Source organism: Dermacentor silvarum, chromosome 9 (assembly GCF_013339745.2).
Source record: "Dermacentor silvarum isolate Dsil-2018 chromosome 9, BIME_Dsil_1.4, whole genome shotgun sequence".
In the NCBI taxonomy this organism is placed as follows: Eukaryota; Metazoa; Arthropoda; class Arachnida; order Ixodida; family Ixodidae; genus Dermacentor; species Dermacentor silvarum.
In genome coordinates, this window is record NC_051162.1 from 57,268,401 (window position 1) to 57,290,136 (window position 21,736).

General features: G+C 44.4%; 1 protein-coding gene across 1 annotated transcript; it reads left to right on the plus strand.

Annotated features, from left to right (window-relative positions):
• The first annotated feature begins 7,204 nt into the window (after window positions 1-7,204).
• LOC125939827 (uncharacterized) lies at window positions 7,205-18,247 on the plus strand. The gene is made up of 2 exons (XM_049655286.1): window positions 7,205-7,420; window positions 17,990-18,247. Exons 1-2 carry the CDS (start codon window positions 7,205-7,207, stop codon window positions 18,245-18,247), a joined length of 474 nt encoding a protein of 157 aa, XP_049511243.1.
• Window positions 18,248-21,736: the final 3,489 nt, after the last annotated feature.

Sequence of the window (21,736 nt, forward strand, 5' to 3'; positions counted from 1 at the left end):
CAAGATTCGAACACAGCACCTTAAGCACCGAAACCCGATTGTCAAAGCGTTATGCCATGGATGCATGCGTCGACAAGCGGCATGAACACCAGTACGAATTTCTCTCTGGCAGGTGAGCGCCATGAAATGTTTGGTGCAATTCAATTTAACCCCCTGGACAGGCGGAATCGCTGCAATTAGCGATTATGTGCGTTCGTGCAGTCTTATTCCCTTCCGCATTTAGGAAAGCGTAGAGCACTTTGAAATTTAGGCGGCCAATGAAGGCGGATAAAGCGCAATAAACAAAGCCACAAGAACGTCTGAAATCACAAAAGCGAAGATGACACAAATGCATGTACTATTGACCATAATTCCCATGGTGGCTGTACGATCGAAGCTCAGAGTTCCCTCTAGTAATCATATCAGGAAACTCTATTCAAGGAAAGGTGAGAGCTCTTCTCGCTTAGCCGAGACAAACCTGGGCTTCGGTCAGGTCCGGTTTGACTTGGCAAGCAGTGGAGAAACTGCGCATGCGCAAACTACCAACACCGCCCCCCCCCCCTTTTTTTTTTTACTGGCTGCTAAGACTGCGCTCACCCTTTTCTTCCACTCTTTCATTCACGGGCTGTACACATCAGCATGAGTCGTTATAGGCAACCCCTCATTTCATCTAACTTACACCCTTACCTGTTATCAAATATACCTTGACGCACAAAAAAATAATCAACGTGAACACGAAATTGCCCACAGAAACAATACTCTCTTTTCCCTCTTCTTCTTCTTTTTGTTTAATTGACAAGCCACTAGCGTCCGAATGCGAAATTATGTGCGTCAGTCGTATGTCTAGGATTATCAAACCAAAAAATAAAGAATTCAAGTGACGCCGTGCCAATTGCGTGAGCCCCACTGACTCGGATACGCTAGTGCAATCTTCAACTCCAACGTTGGAGCAGCCACACACATATCAAACGCCTTTTTCAACCCCTTACCTCAGCGTTAATTTACGTTATTAACGAAAGGCAATGTTGTTCTCGGCTTCGATAAACGGCTTCCCGACAACCCTTCTCATATTACCTGGAAAAAGTGTGATTTTTTTTGCAGATGTCTCGAGTGTTCTTTCAACAAGTTCAGTGACTATTCCGCGGCATCAGAATTTTTCTTTTTTTAGTGTGAGGGAAGCAACCAGTCAACCTACTGCCATAATCAATCTTTTTATAGGCACTGCATGCGCACATAGACAGGAGGAACGTGTACAGACGGCCCTCATACATGGTCCTCGGTGTGTCCATTGAATCTCGGAACAAGTCTGACGTGTTGAAGTTGATGAGGTAAGTTGCGATTCGCGGCCACTCCTGCCTTAGCTTCCACGCCATTTGTGCAATTACGCTGTTCAACCAATTGTTCTATCGCGTATTTTTTCAGGCGTTTCAGGTGTCCTAGTTGTCAGTTATCATTTAAAGGGCAAAATCGAATTGCGGAGGCTCCGCGTTTATTCGGATGCTGTAATTCTGCTTTCCGAGTGGTGGATATTTTGGAAATTTTAGCAACTTAGACACCAAAAAATCGCAGCTTTTTTTTTCTTTTCCATCAGCATTAATGATTGCAGGCGTGTCAACACAATAATGTGGACTCTGTCACAGGAGTACGAGCGTGAAATTTGTGCTCCCGAGAGTCCTTTTAATATCTGCATTGCTCGTCCAAGTCTCCGAGCAATTAAGTCCCGCGGATGCTCTTTTTATCTAAATGAAAATAAAAAAGCCCCTTCCTTAAAGAAAGATGGTTGAACGCGAAGCTTTCTCCCATGCCAATTGAATCAAAGTCCAAAGCGACGCACCACGCAACGAACCCGAAACACGCTCAGCAACCCGATGCGATGCATATGGAATTTGATTGCTTGTTTAGGACTGTGTTTTTTTGAATGAAGACACATTTCGTTAAGTTGCATAGCCTTTATTTTAGATCATGTAGCCGTTGATTGCACGCACACACTCACACTTTCATGGACGACTCTACACTTGCACAGCCTCGTGATCGCTGTGGTAGATGATCAGAGGCACTGCCGTTGCCGATACACGGGATCGGCCTTACGGGCACGATCGCGCTCGCGCTTACGTTCGCGTACGGCAGCCTCTTCTGCAGTGAGCTGCACCCGCGGCCTACCCATGGTGACGGCCGGGAATGCATTGCCTGACGCTTGTAATGCAATACAGATATATGCAGTTCGTCTGGGTAGCGTGGCGTTGCAGTCCCCATTGTTCTTATTGGTACAACTGCGAATGTAAACTGTAGTGTTCTACGATACGTATGTCGTGCGCCGTTGTTCTATTGGGTGTGCAGATGCGCAGATAGTTCTTTTGTGTAAGTTGGCTGTCCTGCAGTGCGTTTCCGGCGCTCACGGGCGAATCAGTGAGACACAGAAAGCTTCGCTGTTATAAGATGTAGTCAGCCTACAAAGGGGAAAGACTGCTTTTCGCATAATAGTAACAGTAATAGTAACGCCGTATGGTGGGATAAGAACAAACAATGTTTCTTGGTCCATAGCACACACAAGCCTTTCAACTTGTATCCAAATTGGTTGTAGGTCCATTGCGATTTAGTAGTCATTACTGAATACTTATCCGTGAACCTATTTATTAATATGAATACGACTTTTAGAGAGTTGCTACTTACTCGCTTTAGGTGACAACGAATGATAATGAATACTTCGCAGCTACTGCGACTTCAATAAAGAGAAGTATCAAGTATACATATCTCTGTCTGCGAAACTCCTGCGGTGGACCTGAGCTCAAATTTCGACAGGAAGGAACATATTCCGTGAAATTTAGTTTAATACCACGTTTTAGGGCCTGAAGTACTCACCAGTTTTGTCCGCATTAAATCCGAAGCGAGTGTCGTCTGTGGCAATGCTACTCTAGAGATTTTAATTCCAGTGAAACGCAGCGGTCGTGCCATCTATCATGGATGTGGGGAAGACAGCGTTTTTGCACGTGCTGTGATAGATGGCGCCACCATTCTGTTGCAGCAGAATAAAACATTTTTGAAGGGACAGATGGCACATCACAAGTAAATCAGATTTATCGTGAACAAATTGGGTCAGGAATTGTAGCATATGTGGTAATGAGCTACATTTCATGCAAAATGGTACCTTAGTGCAATATTTAACCGCAAATGAGACAGCGTTCTTGTAGGAAGCGTGCTGTATAGTTGTCCCTCTTACTTACGCAACACTTGATATGGTATCTTTTGCACGGTTTAACATTGATGACCATTTAAGCGATCTTAACGTGCACTCTTTGCAGTACCATATTTGTTCCATCGCTCTTCGTTGCCATTGGCCACATATCTTACACCGATGCTTCGCTCTCCAACTGTCGGATACTACCACCAACTGTCTGGACGCTTCCCAAAGGCATAGACCGACAAGACCTCTCCTATGGACACACCTTGGTACGCAGCCAGTGTTGCTTTACTAAGGCACGCAGTATAAATGACGCTGTCAAAATTGATCTAATGGCGTGCATTTGATAGAGAAAGCATGATGACATGAAATAGAAGAAAAATTGGAGGACGCTTAAGCTTCGCCTTTAACACTGGAACGCGACAGCGTTATCGGGCCCCGTTCGCATCGCATTTTTCTTTCAGTAGGCTTCACTCCAACACAGAACGTGGGAAAGCCAGCTTACAAAGACCAAGCTTATACCGATCCCCTTAAAGCCGGTTTCACTTTTAAACAGAGATGCATTGCTGGGAAGACGTTTTTCCAGTTGTAATATAAGTCGTCCTATATTAAAATGTGAAGGCGCTAGCACCTTTTTTATTATTTTATTAATTGTTTGCTATTGCCCCGATGCGCGCGCGTGTCCAAAACACATTAAGCAGGCAAAGTCCCAATTTCACCTGCCGCGGGGGCGAGCGCCATCTGGATATGAATTTCGCAACTAACCTATTCGAGTACGCCACTGTTGGTATGGTAGAAATGCTGGAAAATGGGTTTGTGCTTGAGTTTCCTCGTAACAGAATTACGTTTTCTCGTACACTCAAATAACAGACCGACGCCACTATGTCTGTAGGATGTGGTTAAGTCGTACTTTACCATTTTTCGACGGATTTCACTGTGAGAAATTCAATTTTTGTTCACTAAAACCTTGCACCACGGGGTGGGCCTGCACGGTCGGGTTGGTTCGGGATCATTTTCTCCTTCACTAACACTTTGCGTCACGTGGAAGGCCTGGGCGTCGGGGGTCAGGGTGGTTGGAGATGATTTTCTCCGCCACGGACGCCGACATCCACACCCACGCCGACACCGGATTTTCTGCGACATGGAGCTCTTAACGCTCACGCGTTAATAAATAAATCTTTCATTGTAGTGCGTGCAGTTAAACTATAACAGTAAACCGAGGGATATGACCATGTATGTATCATTGAAATGCTCGTACGGCACGACTTGCAGCAAATAATTAATAAGAGAACAGGCGAACTATAATTTGGCAAAGTAGAGGCGTAACTTTTCCATTTGGAGGGGTTGCGTGGACGACCCAAACGGCGTCGGCCAGGGGGGAAGGGCGGGGGATTTGTGTGGAAGCAGAACTACGCATTGAAAGAGGCACACAAAATATATCAGTCATTGTTGTGATCAAAGTTTTTAAGTTTATTCATGCATGGTTCATTCGTTTGTGCGAAAATAATGTTCTTGCAACATTCAATAACGGCGCATAACCATCAAAGAAAAGTGCAAAGATGTACAGCGTCCCGCATTTTTAGCTACATCACGCGCCATTTTAGCGCCTTTAAGGGGCGATAATTACAAGCGCACTAAGCACTCTCCTGTGCAATAGTCGTCGAATGCGATGTACCCTTCAGGTCGACGTACGACCATATAAAATCTTCTCGCGCGATATAGCTAGAAATCCTGGAGGTTGTGCATTCGGTTCTTGATTCGGCCTAATTACCCACCGCAGCTTGTTACTTACTTTCTAAAGCACTTCACCCACAAGAATAATAAAACAAACAGTGCGATCCATTATAATGTCCCCGTGCTGATGGCTGTTATAGGTTATTTTATAATGAGATATCCGGTAACCGCCGTGAATCCGACGATGCGATAAGGTTACAGCAGTATACTGAATATTCAGAACAAAATTCAGCTGGTAATAGGGGCTGCCTCAGATTTGCGACCCGGTGGGGGCTTCGACCCCCCCCCCCTCTTCCTTGGGGCATGTTCGGGGGGGGGGGGGGCAGCATGCTTTATGACGTCATGTTACTTGGTCCTAAATTTCCGCTGTCAAGCTCGGCGTGACGAAAGCGGTGACGTCAAAACTTACTCGGAAGGCTTACTCGGAAGCATTACGATTAGATTCTATGGCAGTCGGGCAAGATAGCATGACGTCTTGCATCGAATTGCACATGTCTTGTGCTATCTAGGAGGCGTCGACCTAGTGCGCGTTCAAGAGAGAGGCAGCCCGAAGGGGGCATTAGTTCGCCGCAGCTGGCGCTCTTCATCATGCGAGTGTTCTGGCAGCGAGTGTCCACGGTCGTTGAGTCAGATATGATCATATTTGCCTATGCGCGCGTGACACCACGCTTGGTAATTCATTTAGTAAGCAAAGGTTAACAGCAGTTTCTGCAGCTGATAAAACTATTAACTTTACTTCGTATAGCTAATAATTTGCTATTGCCATCAATGGTTCGCCTTTCGCAGGAAACTGTGATTTTTTTTTCTTTTCACTACTTGACAAATTGAATTGGACGCTGCCACAGATGCAGTTTGGGAGGTTTGCCTTAATAGACAGTTTCCGAAAGGGGGCCCCGAAGATTTTGCGGCCCCAAAGAAATCGCGTCGGCGCCACTGCGCATGCGCGACACACAAATGAAGTTTATTGTTTGCATCGGCGGTGCTATTTCACGGAAATAGTGCTACGACCCAAACTCGACGCAAATGTTTTGCGTTAACGAACCTAGGTGCAAACGAACCTCGCCGTATCCATCGCAGCGACGGCTCCCGCATTGTACCACCTTCGACCCCAGTTCCCGCATATCAGGAGCCACCAAAAAGAATTAACGATATCGTAGTCATTCGCTTTCACTCAATTCACGCAAAAAACGAGGGTTAAGGGAGAAATCACTCTTGTTTCTTAGACCGGTAGCCGAACTTGCAGCCCGCAGGCGCAACACAAACGCATCTCATTGCTAGGGAGAGGCCCGTCTCGTTGCTAGGTCAGCCGAGGTCGAATTCAGAGCGTAACATCTAACAATTTATTATACGCACTGTAGTAATCAGACTTGTGCCTATTGATGAAATACGAATCAAAAAAGCAATTATGTTGCTGTGCCTTAGATTACTTTTTTTAATGCTCCATTTTCGCTCGTCGAAGTTCTGCTGCGCGCAATGCAAAAAAGGATCCGCTACACCCTATTATAAAATTCATTACTCTCGCCTGACACGAAGCCCTGTGCGCAAAGGTATTTGGCGCCGCCAAGAAAGGGGCCTGTACTCAAAAACACTTTACTAATAAAACATTTTAGCGCATGCATGCATGCTTTCTTCTTCTTCTTTGTTCTGGGATTTTACATGCCAAAACCAGTTCTGATTATGAGGCACGCCGTAGCGGAGGGCTCCGGATTAATTTTGACAACCTGGGGTTCTTTAACGTGAACTACAACGCATGCACACGGGCGTCGCATGCATGCATGCATCATACACGTTCCCGACCTGGGGAAAGATAGTGTGCTAGTAGAGCAGTGCCTAGAAAGCAGTAGGAGTTATGCTATGTTTGATAAACACCACCTATTATCTAAAGCCCATCTCTTCATTAAACAAGATTACACGCCATTACAGAAGTAAATTCTTCTGTCCGATTCTTTTTCATTGTAGCAAAATGCAGCTGCAGTAAAATGTGTTTTCTAACGTTATGTGTCTATGTGAAGCTTAGAACGACAGAAAGCTGCTTTAGTTGGTAAAAATTCGTGTTAGAAAGGAGTTAAGCATGCAGACACCGACACAAGAGGACGAAAACTGGCAACACAAACGCCGACTGTCAAGTTAAGGGTCGCAAAGTAGCGCAAAAAAACAAAAGACAGGCACAAAACTTATCTGCGCATGTTGAGGAATGATATAGAACACCGTTAAACCAATCGGTGCAAGCGCGGGAGAGGCAGCGCTAACCGTCAACCAGGGACATGCGCCGGCGTACGTGGGCCTACGCGCCCGCTCCTAATATCGGAATCTATGCTTATTCGCACGCTCGGGAAGTTCGAGGCCGTCACCCTGCTCGAGGAGGTCAACGCTCTCCGCCTGTATATGCCCCTGGCCCTGTCGTTGAGCCTCGCCGGACGATACTACGAGCCCAACTTTACAGACCCGGTCTCGCCCGTGGATGAGGAGTTTGCGCTATTTAAACCCTGCCAAGACTTCAACACGTCCAGATACGGCGATCCCGTCTCGGTGAGTCTGCCGAAGCGCTTTCCATGGCATCATGCTCTGTACGTTCCAAGTATTCACCGTGCATTTCCGGTCGCGCTGTTGAATGCTTTCTGCACACTGTAGACTGATGTCTTGTGAGGACTTTGTTTATCCTATGCTTTACGGCAACGTTGTGTTTGCTCGTCGTTGGTGGTGGCGCCTATTGTAATCTGGAAGTCCAACGTGCCGCTCCATAACGACGGATGAATGAACAAATAATGAGATTACTCTGAGAATGTTGTGCTTCATAAAAAATCTTCTACGAACAGTAGGAGATTGGTGATGTGTAAACTTAGGTTACACATTGATAAGAGCAGATATATGGGCCAGTTGGTACTGATACATGATGTAAATAAAAGGTGCAAGTTTTACGCGGACCGTAGGCGCTTGTGTTTATGTTTTTTTTTTGCGGTCTGCGTAAAAGTTGCGCTGTATATTTCCGTTATGTGGAGCGCCTGTGTGTGTCTTGCTTGCTTAACCCGCCGTGGTGGGGTAGGGGCTTTGGTGTTGAGCTGATTAGCTCCAGTTTGCCGGATCGAATCCCGGCCGCGGCGGCCGCCTTTCGATGGGGGCGAAATGCAAAAAAAAGCACCCATGTACCATACATTTGGTGCACGTTAAACAACTCCAGGTGGTAAAAATTAACTGGGAGTCGCCCACTATGTCATGCCTCGTAATCATATCGTGGTTTTCAAATCATATCAAATCATTTATTTCCGACAAAGAACAAAATCCGGGGCGGTTCATTGGCTAAAAGCTGGTTTGGACAGCTTGACTGGGCCAGTGAATTCTTTACAAGACAATTCGGACTAGAACAAAAAATTGCCAAGAAGTATAACACATAATACCGTAAATATAAAGTTATGAAATGGTTTTCGCCCCTTGATAATACCAATACATTAAAGAAATGAAATAATAAATTACGTATGTCACAACATCATATACAATTACATTGCTTAAAAAAGAAACACGTAGACACCAGAAAATACATAGTAAAAGGTAAGATACAACCATAAAAAGAACCAGGATTGAAAACACCAAGACATCACAGAAGTAATACATTTTTACACTGTCGATTTCATTTAAATGTGTTTGTATATATAAAATACATAGTAAAAGGTCAGATACAAGCATAAAAAGAACCAGGATTGAAAACATTAAGACATCACAGAAGTAACATATTTTTACAATGTCGATTTTACTTAATTGTGTTTGCATTATACGAGGTACAATGAAGTCAGAAATGCCACACAAAACGCCAGAATTCAATTTTTAAAATGTATGGTTACCCGACGAGAAAATTACCCGAGCGTCCGTCCGTCGTCCGCGTAAGACGGTCGCTGTCAGGTTCGCCCCGCTGTGGAAGAAGACGACGACGAACGCGCGAGCCGTGGCACGAGCGCGTCTCTGTGATTACGGGAGACCTGTGCAATCGGGCTCGTACTACACCCTTAGCTGGGTAACCCTTAGTATAGGTGCACAAATTCACATTTATAAGGTACATTGTAACTAATATATTATAAGGTACATTGTAACTAATACAAAATATAAGGTACATTGTAACCAATATCTTATAAGGTACATTGTAACCATTATAAAATAAAAGGTACCTTGCTACCCTTAAAAAAGATGTAGCTTCAGAGGTTACGCTGTAGTCTTCTATTTTCTAAAGCAAATGTAACCTCTAAAAAGGACGTGTTAAATTTAGGGGTTACTTCAGCAACTTATGGGGATATTTTTGTTTTTGATTGCATTCTATTTTTATAGCCAACCTAGAAAATTTCTAATGTTCCACTGCAAAGTATTTGCATCTCGAACTGGGCCGATATTGTCATGCCTGCTGTTTGACTGATATGTTTCACCTCAGATTGGTATGCTTAAATCACCTCAGATGTTATGTTTAAATTGTGGGACTAAAGAAGAGACTTCCACTGTCAATGCATTTCATTAAAGTTTTGAAGAGAGCACATAACTAGCTCGAATTGGTATTGACACAAACATTTTTCTTTCAGTCCCTTAATTCAAACTTCTGCATGACAATCTGTGGTGAAAAGAAATCAGAGGCAACTGACAGGCATCACAATGTTGGCCCCATTCGAGATGCAGAACGTTTTGAATCATGACGTGGTGATATATTTATAGGTTAGCTATAAAAATATAGCGCAATCACAATAAAGACGTCTGAATAAATTGCTGAAGTAACCCCTAAATTTAACATAGTCTTTGGGGTACAGTCCCTGCTTGACCGCCCTTATAACTCAGCTGTAGGTTTCAAAAATATAGTGCCTCTGAGTTAGTGTCCCTCCAAATTATGTGGAAGCCAAAATTGTCTCCAGTTCCTAGAATGTTACTTGTGCACAAAAGCCACTATTTATTAAAAATCCACCTTCCAAAGGCACAAAATTACTTGAAGTACAGACTCAATGAAGAAAAACACACTGGGAAGCAACATCTTCATGAGTAATGTAGGTTGGCTATAATACGTAATTAAGTTCAGGCGAGCAAAAGCATACTACAAAGCGCTGCTGGAAATAATATGGTGACAATGAGTTGTTTAAATGTACTTGAAGGCAATGTCAGTATTTCATTTCCTAACTATGCACCTGAGCCTTTGTAATAAGCTGTTCCGGTTAATATTCTGTGAATGTTCTCGAGAAATAAGTTGGAGTACTCTCAAGTACGAAATTCTTTATTACAAGTATTTTGTTCAACAAGATATAATACAAAAAATACGATCCATGAGACCTCCCATATACAGTCATCGAACCACAACTGTGTGAAATGACAAACATATCACAATTTATGCTATTTGATAACTGCAATACTAGATTTCTGCACAAGCGCAGGGACATACAGGGTGTCCCAGCTATCACGCAGCACGATTTAAAAAAAGAGGAACGGTGTTACGCGAAGCAAACCTAGTGGGTATTGTTTCTGGTGCAGTGGAGTAGCCGCCAGTAATATTTTCGTTACTGAGATTTATTTAGGTAATAAAATTATTTATCTAACTCGTGAAGTACTCTACTAATTATCAAAGTATCAATGAGAAAATTGTAGAGCACCATGAAAAACTACCGATACAGCTTTCTGTTGATCAATACGTGCTACATGAAAGTCTTTTTCCGAGAGTGAAAGAAGCCTGCGAATACACGCAAAGTGCCTCGAGCGGCCAGTCACGCGGTAGTTCTGCGTGTATTCGCGGCCTTCTTTCACACTCGGAAAAACACATTTATGTAGCACGTATTGAGCAACAGAAAGTTGTATCGGTAGTTTTTCAGGGTACTCTACACATTTCTCATTTACACTTTGATAATTAGGACAGTACTTCTCGGGTTAGGTAATTAATTACAATTACCTAATTAGATCTCAATAACGAAAAAAATACTGGCGGCTACTCCACTGTACTGGAAACAATACGGACTAGGTTTGCTTCGCGTAACAGCGTTCCTTTTTTTTAAGTCGTGCTGCGTTGATAGCTGGGACACCCTGTATACCGATCTGCTAGCACTGAGCAATGAAGGGAAATAAGAGTGCATTAGTTTTTGCAAAACAGAACCATCTACGTGGGTGAATTAAATGCTTAACCTATGTCTATAAGAACTTCTGAGGCCTCTAAATACACAAGTAAAACAAAATTAACCAGCCTTCACCACAAGTGAGGGGAACAAATGACTAGAGCAAGTAAATGCACTGCTTGTGACTAGAAGTAAACAATGTATGACGTGAAAAAAATAGCTGCTTATGGGATAAGCCTCTCCCACCTTTCGAGCTAGCAGCATTGAAGTAAATCACATATGTTGTTTTATCGTTCACTTCACAGTTGCTGAAAAACATGGAAAGCAGCGAGAACAGAGCTTCTCCCTAGATGACATTTTTCTTGCTTAGGAGCGCAAAGAGACGCTTCAGACGGGCAGTCCTTTCACTAGCTTGTCTCCTGGTAGCACAACTTTATGCACGAGAGCAAGCATTCGGTAAAACGCAAATGGATGTTCTAGGTTCTTAACATAATATGTCAAAAGGTAAAAAATAAGTGACCGTTGGAATCCAGATGTGGAGACAGTGATCACTTCGGCTTGCTGCCAGCAAAAAGGTGTCTATTGCGGCAGTCTGGGAGGATCACCGTGAGCAGGGTTCTTATTCTGTCCGTGTCAAGTGATGCACCAGTCATACTTGAGGAGCTTAGGGCCTGGAAAGAAGTTAATTATTTTCATAAATGGCAGCGCCCCTCCCTGGCCAGAATGTATACAAAGAAATAGACTGCAACACGGATTGTAGGCGGGCCAGTTGGTACGTATCTGAGCGTGAAACAGCGCCAAACGGGACAGCCAGAAGCGAACACAAATAAACAGCACCACGTGCCCGAGTTCTCGTGTTGTCCCGTTGTTTCGCACGGTTTCATGCTCAGATAAATAGACTTGGCATGATATTGCTTCTAATGCTGATTAAAGACGTTAAGGAACAAACCTGTAGTTCAAAAGCAGCGTCCTCATTTGTAATAGTTGCGCGGGGTGCCGGCGACACAACTAAATCTGCACTTTTTCTTGCCCGGTGCTTCCGGACCTTCCTTGCAAATAACAGCCTCCTCATGAACGCGCTCTACACAAGACAACATTCAGCAAGTACAAATGGCCGATCCCTCAAAGAATCGCAAGATATATAGAAGCAAATGTGCCGACAACTCGCGCGGCGAGTTGCCGTGCCGGTAACGTGGACGGGCCTTAAAGCTTCCTTTTGAGCGTGGCAGAAACACCGATGCGTTTCCGCGAGAATCGCTGCTTACCCCTTTGCTTACTTTTTTTCCACTTAATTCTCTCTCCTCTGATGAAAGAAAAGCTGCAGCCTAATTATATACTGAACACAGACAAACCAGCACAATACAAGAACACTTACCAAGTTCGTCTGTTCTTTCATGCGGTCCGGGGCTGTGGTCACAGTATTCGCAGCGAATGTTTGTCGAACTGAGGATACTGTAGCTCTCACAGTCACAAAATGAATCCTTGCAGCGGCCACACGCTATCTCAAACAAGTCCCGGTTCGTCACTGCCATTGCCACCGACAAAATTGGCGCGAAACCAGCAACAAAACACACATGCACAGCAAACGCCTCCTAAAAGAACTGCCTGGAACGTGAGCCGCGAACTCGCTTCCCAACCGTCGCATTTTTCTCTCTCCCTCCGGTACGGTGGCGGGCGCCTATATGGCGGTCGGTCCTTGTAACCGAGACATGCCGGCGCCCGCGCGCCGACATGGGCGCCGGCGTGTCTAGGTTAAAGGTTACTTATGTGGGGTCTCGGTTAAAGGTTACTTCAAATTCTATAGGTTACAATATAGAGGTTACATGCTGGCAGCAGATCAAAGTAACTAATAAACAGCTCCCGTCGCACTCAGTTTTGTCATTGTAACCCTTAGCGTGAGCAATATAATGAAAACATCAAAAGGATGGACGATGTAACCGTTATTTTATTCGTTACTCGTGTTTATAGGTATACTTATAGGTTACCAAGATTAGAGTGTAGGCACACCTTTAGTAAGCCAGAACTATGGAGCAGCCGTGGCTTTGGATCAAACATCATCAGCGCCCATGGCGCCGCCACCTGCAGCAGTTTGCTTGCCTCATCAGTTCACGTGGCGCCGCCTTTCGCAGCGGTTCATGTCGCCGCAGCGCTTTCGCATTTATCCATAATGGCGCCAAGACAACCGCAGCCGCTGAGCAGTGCTAGGATTGCCAGCACTGTTTCTAGGTGACTTTTTTTTCTTCTTCGCCTATGGTCTGCGTAAAACTTGTACTGTTTAGTTCCATCACGTCATCATCATCGTCACCCTATTTTAGGTCCACTCCATGACGAAGTTCTCTCTTGAAAAGGCGCGTGTGAACAGTAGGAAGACCCTCTGACGTGTTCCGGTAAAGATTAGGTTTGCAGCTGCTTCGAAAGGGATTGACGTCATTCGAAACCCTCGTGTGAAGTGCAAACCGTATAACGTATGATAATGACGTCTGCGAATAATGCGGAGCACGTTCCTTTTACCCAAACTGAAACGTTGCCAGGCAGTCGTCTGGCGACAACTGCAGACACACACCTTCCCCAGTCCGGCGCGATTGCGGCACACTTTCCCCACGCAATACCCGAGTGCTCTTTGCAAGTTATGTCAGGCAACTAGAGCGACACTCTCACACATGTTGTGGGAGTGTCCTGTTATAGCAGCGAAAATTGCAGTAGCTCCGGGGGCTCTTGCGTCGAAGTGGGCCGCCGCTCTGCGCAGCTCCAACCTCAAGACACAAGAGTGGGCAGTCCAGCGGGCCCGGGAGGCGGCGAGGAGGCAAGGCCTCGAAGTCCCCTCATGGGAGACCTGAGCCCGGGTCGCTAAACTTCGCCGGATTTGAATAAAGTTGTTTCCATCCATCCATCCATTCCTTCTCCCCCCTGTGTTTGCCAGTAAAGATTACGGTTGCGTAAGCTACTCCGAGTGGGAAAGTACCCAACAGCACAGAAATCACGTAGTGCCGTCACCACGGTGACGTCACTACGTGATTGTGTAAGACGACGGCAGCCGCTGAGCAGTGCTAGGATTACAAGCACTGTTTCTACGTAACTTTTTTTCTTCGTTGCCGACGGTTTGCGTAAAACATGTACTGTTTAGTTCCATCACGTCATCATCATCATCACCCTATTTTATGTCCACTGCATGACGACGTTCTCTCCCTGAATACTCCATTGCGTATTCGGTTAGAAATATTCTGTCAGAAGCATCTATATGAAATATTTCAGATAATGGTAGTTCGCCACAATGGTGTACATTTGTACGCTTCCGTAAAGCAGTTAAGGTTGTACTGAGATGCGCATTAACACCAACAGTCATTTCTCAAATTATTAAACGAACGTGTTGTAAACTCTATTCCACTCTATTTAGAAACACATGATGTGATTTCATCGCCACTTGAAAAGCGTCAAATTTAAGCTTCCCAGCCAGCGTATGTGCGTTGTTAGCGCTCCTGCCTCTCTAACTGACATGGAGAGAAACGAACACGACTAGTAATATAGCAAATCGTAGCTTCCAAATTGTAATTTATGTGAAGTATAACTACGTGTTGCAGCATTTCTTTCGTAGTGGAGGTGCTATCGACCAAAAAAGTTTACGCACCTGGCCAAGCGATCTGACAAAAAGCTGAATATCTCCGCAGCCTCAAAACGCAGCCTGATATTCCCATTTCCAGTCTCCACTAGTATAAACGAACAGCATTGTGATGTACGGTTTTATTGGCTAATTTTAAATGCTGCTCGAATATTTAGCGTTTTTAGAGATCTCGTGGTGCCTAAACTTTTTGGTCGGTAGTACATACTAGAGGCCCTCTTGGGTTTTCGAATCATGGTAAACTTGAAGACTGTATGCCCTATGAATCTAAGATACCGATAAATACTATTAAAAGTGTGCACGCGTGATTGCGAAAGCCAATATTAGCTGAAAAGATGTTTCTGTATAAGATCTATATTTTGTAATGAAGAAAGCAATAGCTTAGAGGCAAGGATCCAATGCTAATTGTTCTTGATTCACCAACAAGTATTGTTTATGATAACTGTATTATCACACAATGAAAGCATTTAATAAAAGAATGAATGCAAAGCAATCTGTAAGAAAATGTATTTTTCTCAATAAATACCATTCCGCCCTGGACTCATTTATTGCGACAGCAGTTTTGTCCCACTGTGAATACCATTATGTTTTTGTAGCTTGCCTGCTAAGTAATTGCGCTCCTCAAGTAATTGCGCTCACCCACGAAGGGGGAACTTGCAATTGAGGATGCAGTGGTTACAGGGTACGGGGTTGAGGTGGTGGATGGGTGGGGCCGTAGAAATATTGTATCATTTTGAAAAAAAACAATTTGAAAAAGTGAAAGGTTTATTATAATCTCTGAATGGTAATTTTGTCACGAGCTACTTGACGCTATGGCACCTAGAAGGTTTGAGCCATAGTCTCTTTTTTCGCAATACATTTGCAGTGCGGCTATACAGAGCACTTCGCGGCCGTGAATTCTGTGAGTTTCTATGTGAAAAACAACGTGGCGTAATCGTTTAGACGTCCTTGTTGCTAGCGACACCGTCGATGCTTTTATTTTCGTTTAACACGAACTGGCTGACTCTGAGCGCATCATATTTCGTGTAAGTGCCATGTTTGAGACTGATCATCATTATTCTCTACGGCTCATTATTATCTGTGACATTGACGCTGTTTTCGCGAGCATGAGAAAACTGAATGGCCCGCCAGCATGCCACCTTCTTGTCAAGTAAATTTTCTATGCGATGCGCACATTGTAATTCTCGTACAGGATTCGTTGTATCAATAGGGATATTTTTTCTGCCTACTGAAATGTCTGCACAGATGAGACTTTGTGCGGAACACAAAAGCTAATTGTAGTAACTGCAGAGTGGTGTTTTTGGCGTAGCAGATGAGCGACTAGCGTGCCCAAGTCACAAGTGCACATTGCTGCAGTCACGGGCGTTCAAATCCCAGTAATGGCGGTTGGACGAAATCTTTACTTTTCTTAGCCCTAGGCTAACTTGGAAGCTGGAGAAGACGAATGGGCCTGACGACGACAAAGACACGTCCGCGACGACAACAGTCGGGGTCAGCTGTAACAGCATCGACGTGCGGATGGACAAGGCTAATTCACTTTGTAGCACCTGACAGCTGTCGCAGTAAAAGGTGTAAATGCTAAATGTAATTCTCTGATGATGCCGCTAGGATCCAAGGGCTCCTGGCCGCCATCTAAGGAAGGGGAGATAAACTCCTCTTACACTTGCCGTTTTCAATAAAGTTGTTTCTCTCTCTCTAAACCACTATGATATTTCGGTACGGTAGAATGTTTTGTGTCAATTGGACCTCAAAAACTATGGTGATGCACTAAGTAATATTTCATGAGAAATAAACAAATGGAGAATAGGGCATGTTAGTTTGCCCAATTCCCCGCTTTGGCACCACCGAGCGGCAATGTTACGCCGTAATAAGTTCAACCAGCAAACATCATCATGGTAACGGCCAAATGAACGGATGACTCTCATGGCATTCCATTTTATCTGGAGCTGCCAATAGCAAGAAATAGGCCTCAGTCACTCCGCTAGGCAACAGACAATAGGGGACAATCAGTGATTCATGCATCTTGTAAGTGATATCGGTTACCTGGTACTGGATGATGCTGATTCGTAGAGCTGCACTTTCGTCAAGTCGCACCAGTATAATAGTTCCTTTGTGTCTTTCTTCTTTCTGGGGTTTTACGTGCCAAAACCAGTTCTGATTATGAGGCACGCCGTAGTGGAGGGCTCCGGATTAATTTCTAGTCCTTTTGTAGCTCATTGTCTCTTTCATCTGTCATGGACACCAGGGAGTGCACTACGTTTTTATATAGCGGACGAAACACAACTCTGTAATAATGCCCCTGTACGTTTTCTTTATTCCGCCGTGTGTTTTTCTGCGTGTGCGATTATTCCGAATGGCGTTATTTAACAGCGCTTTTTTCTGAGGAGCTAGCCAGTCACTGCAAGTTCGTGTGGCAGGAAGGAACCATTGCGGGCGACCAACGACATCAGATAGGAAGCATTGCAAATTCCAGGTATTACAGTCGTAGAAACGGAGGTTGACGTATCGGAAGTGCCTCTTATATTGGCAGCCTGTGGCTCAAAATAGGCTAATAAGAAAATAGGACATAGTATAATGGGCTAACCAGTGCGTAGGGTGCCAGCCCATTTAGACCTTCCAATGTCGGACTCAAATTGATATAGTCGTGTTATAGCGCAGTTTTATTTCAGCGTATTTTTCACACTTCATCACAGTTACACGTTATTATCTTTCATTTTCGCGCGTCGTTATGTCACGACGATTTCGCGATTCGAAAGTGTGTGCAAATGTAGGGCATGTGAAATTTTCAGGGAATAATAGGGGACACTCTGCCGAAACTAAAAGTTTCTCATTGTCCTCTTTCATGTGTCATGGACATCACGGAGTGCACTACGTTTTTATATAGCGGAGGAAACAACGCTGTAATAATGCCCCTGTACGTTTTCTTTATTACGCCGTTACCGGTTGGACGTGCTGGCTGCACCCCTCAAAGCTTGGCGCGTTCTATTTACTAAGCTGCGGAAGTTTGCATAAGCCAGAGAACAAGATTTTAGGTAAAACTGAGCAAGTGTGTTCAAGTAGGTACTCAAATACATTTTGCGAAAGATAGCCGATGCATCGCTCAGATAAGAAGTGATGCACGAGACGTCATGCATTTGCAGAACAGTTGTCACTGATGTGCGACGGTGGAAAGCTTGCCAGCGTGCACAGTTTCGAAAAGGCAAAATGGTTAAAAAAGGAACATAAAGTCGCTTCTGCGGCGCAAGTGCACATGGACAAGTACATCGCAACCACGGCACATGGCGAGGTTGAGCAACAGTGAATATACCCAAAGTGCTCGCTCCACGAACAATCGTGGTCATGAAATGATAGTTTTTACTGAATATGTGTATCATTTATTTTCATACCTTCTATATATTTTTCTTCTCTTGGCGCTTCCAGGTGGTGTGCGAGTCAGCTGACACGGACTGGAAATTTGAGAATATCACAAAGCACAACTACGCATACGCATTTAGCAAGTCAGAGAGGCGGACGCTCACATACGACACCAAGGATACCCTAACTAAAAAGGCAAGCAAAAATGAACGCATTCAGAAGACTGAATATGTCCAAATAGTTGTGTGGAATATCGAAGATTCAGAACAGATCAGGAAAGGAAAGCCACCCATACAGTTTTCATCTGCGAAGCTTACTTTGTGAGCTACCCGTACAGGTGGCTCACAAAGTAAACTTCGCAGATGTAAACTTCGTCCTGGTTCGTGCCATTGCTGGAATGAAGACGAAGTTTTTTTTTTTAATTTGTACCTTCTTGGCAAAATTGAGTGGATGACATTTTTCCTATTCATTTCGAAGACTACTCATACAAAGTTAAATTCTGTTCTTTTTCCTATATTTTGTCGAGCTCTTAAGTATGGTTTTAAATCCCCATCCCCCAAAAATGTACATTAGGGAGCGCAGGAATACTCGCAATTTAAAAACGAGTGGAATAATGCTTTCTGTTAGATTGACATTTGATTCGCGAATTAACTATTACAAATTGTCGAATATGTGTTTACGTTCAAATATAAGGGCAAAAACTATTACGGGAGCTTAGGCAGAGAAAGACAGACGCAAGTGGAAACTAATCGAAATGATTTAGCTGCCAGAAAGCCGCCATTGTTGTGCAGGCACACGGGTTCCTGGGCAAACGCGTGATGCAGACAACGTTTGCTGAACATTTCAAATCGATATAATTAGAATCGCACACTTTGGAGGTAGCTAAGAGTTTGTTCTCTCATTTTAGGCAAAACTTGTTTTTGTAAAGATTTACCTGCATAGAGAATTTAGCCATTTCAAACTTATAAAATCTTTTCTGCGAAAATTCCCCGAATACGCGCGATCGTTCCCCACCTGCGGCAAGTTATTTTTTTTCACCCATTTTTATTTCCATTACATTTTCATTTCTTTATTTCAATTAGTAAGCACAAGTAATTTCCCTTATGTTGTCCCTTGGTGCCCTTCTTAGCTTCTTATATGATAAACAAAAGTAGGGACCCTCGGTTCCCTTTATTCTTTTTCATTGCATTACGAGGGTCTCGAATCCGGCAACAGTGAAGCCTTCAGGCAACACTGCGCAGGTTTATTAACCAATTGCCTTCACCCAAAAGGAACACGTACGCGTGACGCCTGTGGCAGAAAGAATGTTCCACATCGGCCGCCATTGTTTGTGAAGGGTGGTGCTGGCTAACACTCCCAGGGTTAGTTCTAGTAGTAAAATATTAATACCCCAGAAGGTGGCTAGGAAAACGGTGCCGCGGTTAGCTCAATTGGTATGAGCATCGCAAGCGTAATGCGAAGACGTGGGATTGTTCCCCACCTGCGGTCAGTTGCTTTTTCATCCATTTTCGTTTCCAATCATTGATCATTTGTTTAATTCAATTAGTGAGTTAAAGTAACTTCCCGTATATTGTCCTTGGTGTCTGTATGTTGGCTTCTTATGATATCACCACGTAGTGACGCAGAAGAAACAAACACTGCTTCTGCCGACGAAATAAACCCTCTAAGCACAACGAAAGCGCCAACCAATGTCGTTGGTCGTAAAGATCTGATCAATCTCCTCTCATGGGGCACCTGCGATCACAATTTTTTACGAAGCCTATCGTACAATCCAGAGTGATCGCTGGCGCTCGCGTACATTCGATGAATGTACAACACTATTCGTGACGCGTTCACAATCTGATCACACATGCCTTTTTTGCTGTGGAATTCGCGACATCCTTCGAGATATTTTGGATATTTAGGAGCGTCCATACGTACTAATTCGACAACAGTTATAGTTCGGTGAAAGGCAACAATAGCAAACAAGTAAAACATTGACGCGAGGCAATATTTTCCACCTTGCTGTTTGTGCACGACTTCAGTTATAGTCGTGTTTGAAGCGTATACGCCGTCAATGATGACGACACGATTCGCTTCTAATCACTTGTGATTTCCATACGTCCCTCCCACGTGAAGAGGCATTTAAATCCCCCCATGGTGCTCGCATATCCGCCAAAGCGCAAGTTCTAGGTCGCTAGAGATGGCTGCTAGAGACGCAAAACGCCGAAGAAGGCTACGGCATGCGTGCGATCGCTGTACAGGAAGAGAGATGGCTTTTCCATTATATCAGCGCTCTGGGGCAGCAAATCCTAAATATTGATAACCGTCACATGGATTCCGCCACCTGCCCACGACTTTTCTTGAACCCGTTTCGGCCACACATCAGCGCCTTTCTATCCGTCTGTCACATCATTCGAAAGAATGAGACTGCTTGCAGGTAAAATTTTCTGCTGAATTCTGCGGACCCCATGTAGTTGTACTTTTCGGCAAACGATATCAGAACCGGACAATACATGCTGTATGCTCATATATTTCTAAGGTATAAATCTGGTATCGCCCCTTCCCCAATCTAAGGACTGGTCAATCTATAGCATGTTTGGTACTTATTTTTGTCTCTTTGAAGGGGCTAATGCTAAAAAACTTATGTTGTGATTATATCCTCGACTCTTATCTACACATTGCTTTGCTTCGTCAGGAGTTAAAAGCTCAAAACTTATTTTGCTGAGTCCACGCGTTCCTCTCACGCAAACGTTGTGCCATATTTTAGTCTCCCGCTTCACACTCATCACATGACAAACAAAACATCAACAGAAACCATCGGAGGATCACTGTCGACATTAATTGAAGCAATGTAGTTGCGCATCCGCATCACCATCGCCGAAACGTGTCATGTGTGTGACGTGTACAGCAGCCTGTGCTCCTGTCTCGCTCATCCCCCTAGACAAGCTATGGCTTCAAGCGGCGCCGCTGCGAAGACCGTGTGCGGTTCGTGTCTGCTTATATTGTTACGTGTAGCTGACGGCCAAGGCTATTTACAATTTACATACACGGAAGCGAATGGTGCCCAAGACTGGCGACGCTATATCAAGCGGGAACACGTCGTCTTCCTCCTCTTCAGTGCAGCCACACTGTGACGGCTCTTTCGTATATTAGGTCAAGCTTGCCTGAATATATCTGACGCGTGTTTGATTCCTACCAGCAGAAAGTGAAAAGCGGCACATACACAGTGCATTCGTGGTGCAGCTCGCTAAATCGTTTAGCTGTTCTGCTTGTCCAACTAGTGTGACGCGGTTTCAATGCTGCTCAGCATCGCACAAATTTTAGAGGATATCCATACACCCAGAGATCCAAGTTGGCGCGAAAAAGGTTCGTTCAAGAGCCGCACATACCAAGTGGCACATATCCTTCGACCAAATTTGGCGAGAAAAAGATTATTTGAACAGCAGTACATTATTTGTGCTAGATAGCCAGTCACCGAAGTTAGTGTCAAAGAGGTTCATTGAAGAACAGTACACACATCCCTAGTTAACCATACCCAGTCACCTAAGTTGGTGCCAAAGAGGTTCATTGAACGGAGGCATACACACAGTGGTACTTTGCCAGTGACCCAAGTTTACGCGGAATCATCATCATCATCATCATCATCATCATCATCATCATCAGCCTATATTTTATGTCCACTGCAGGACGAAGGCCTCTCCCTGCGATCCCCAATTACCCCTGTCTTGCGCTAGCGTATTCCAACTTGCGCCTGCAAATTTCCTAACTTCATCATCCCATCTGGTTTTCTGCCGACCTCGACTGCGCTTTCCTTCTCTTGGTATCCATTCT

What these genes read in the sequence shown, in the direction of transcription:
- LOC125939827 (XM_049655286.1), top strand. Translation starts at nt 7,205, where the DNA reads ATGCTTATTCGCACGCTCGGGAAGTTCGAGGCCGTCACCCTGCTCGAG. An exon ending in GATACGGCGATCCCGTCTCG is followed by an intron (nt 7,421 to 17,989) that starts GTGAGTCTGCCG and finishes TGGCGCTTCCAG; the next exon opens with GTGGTGTGCGAGTCAGCTGA.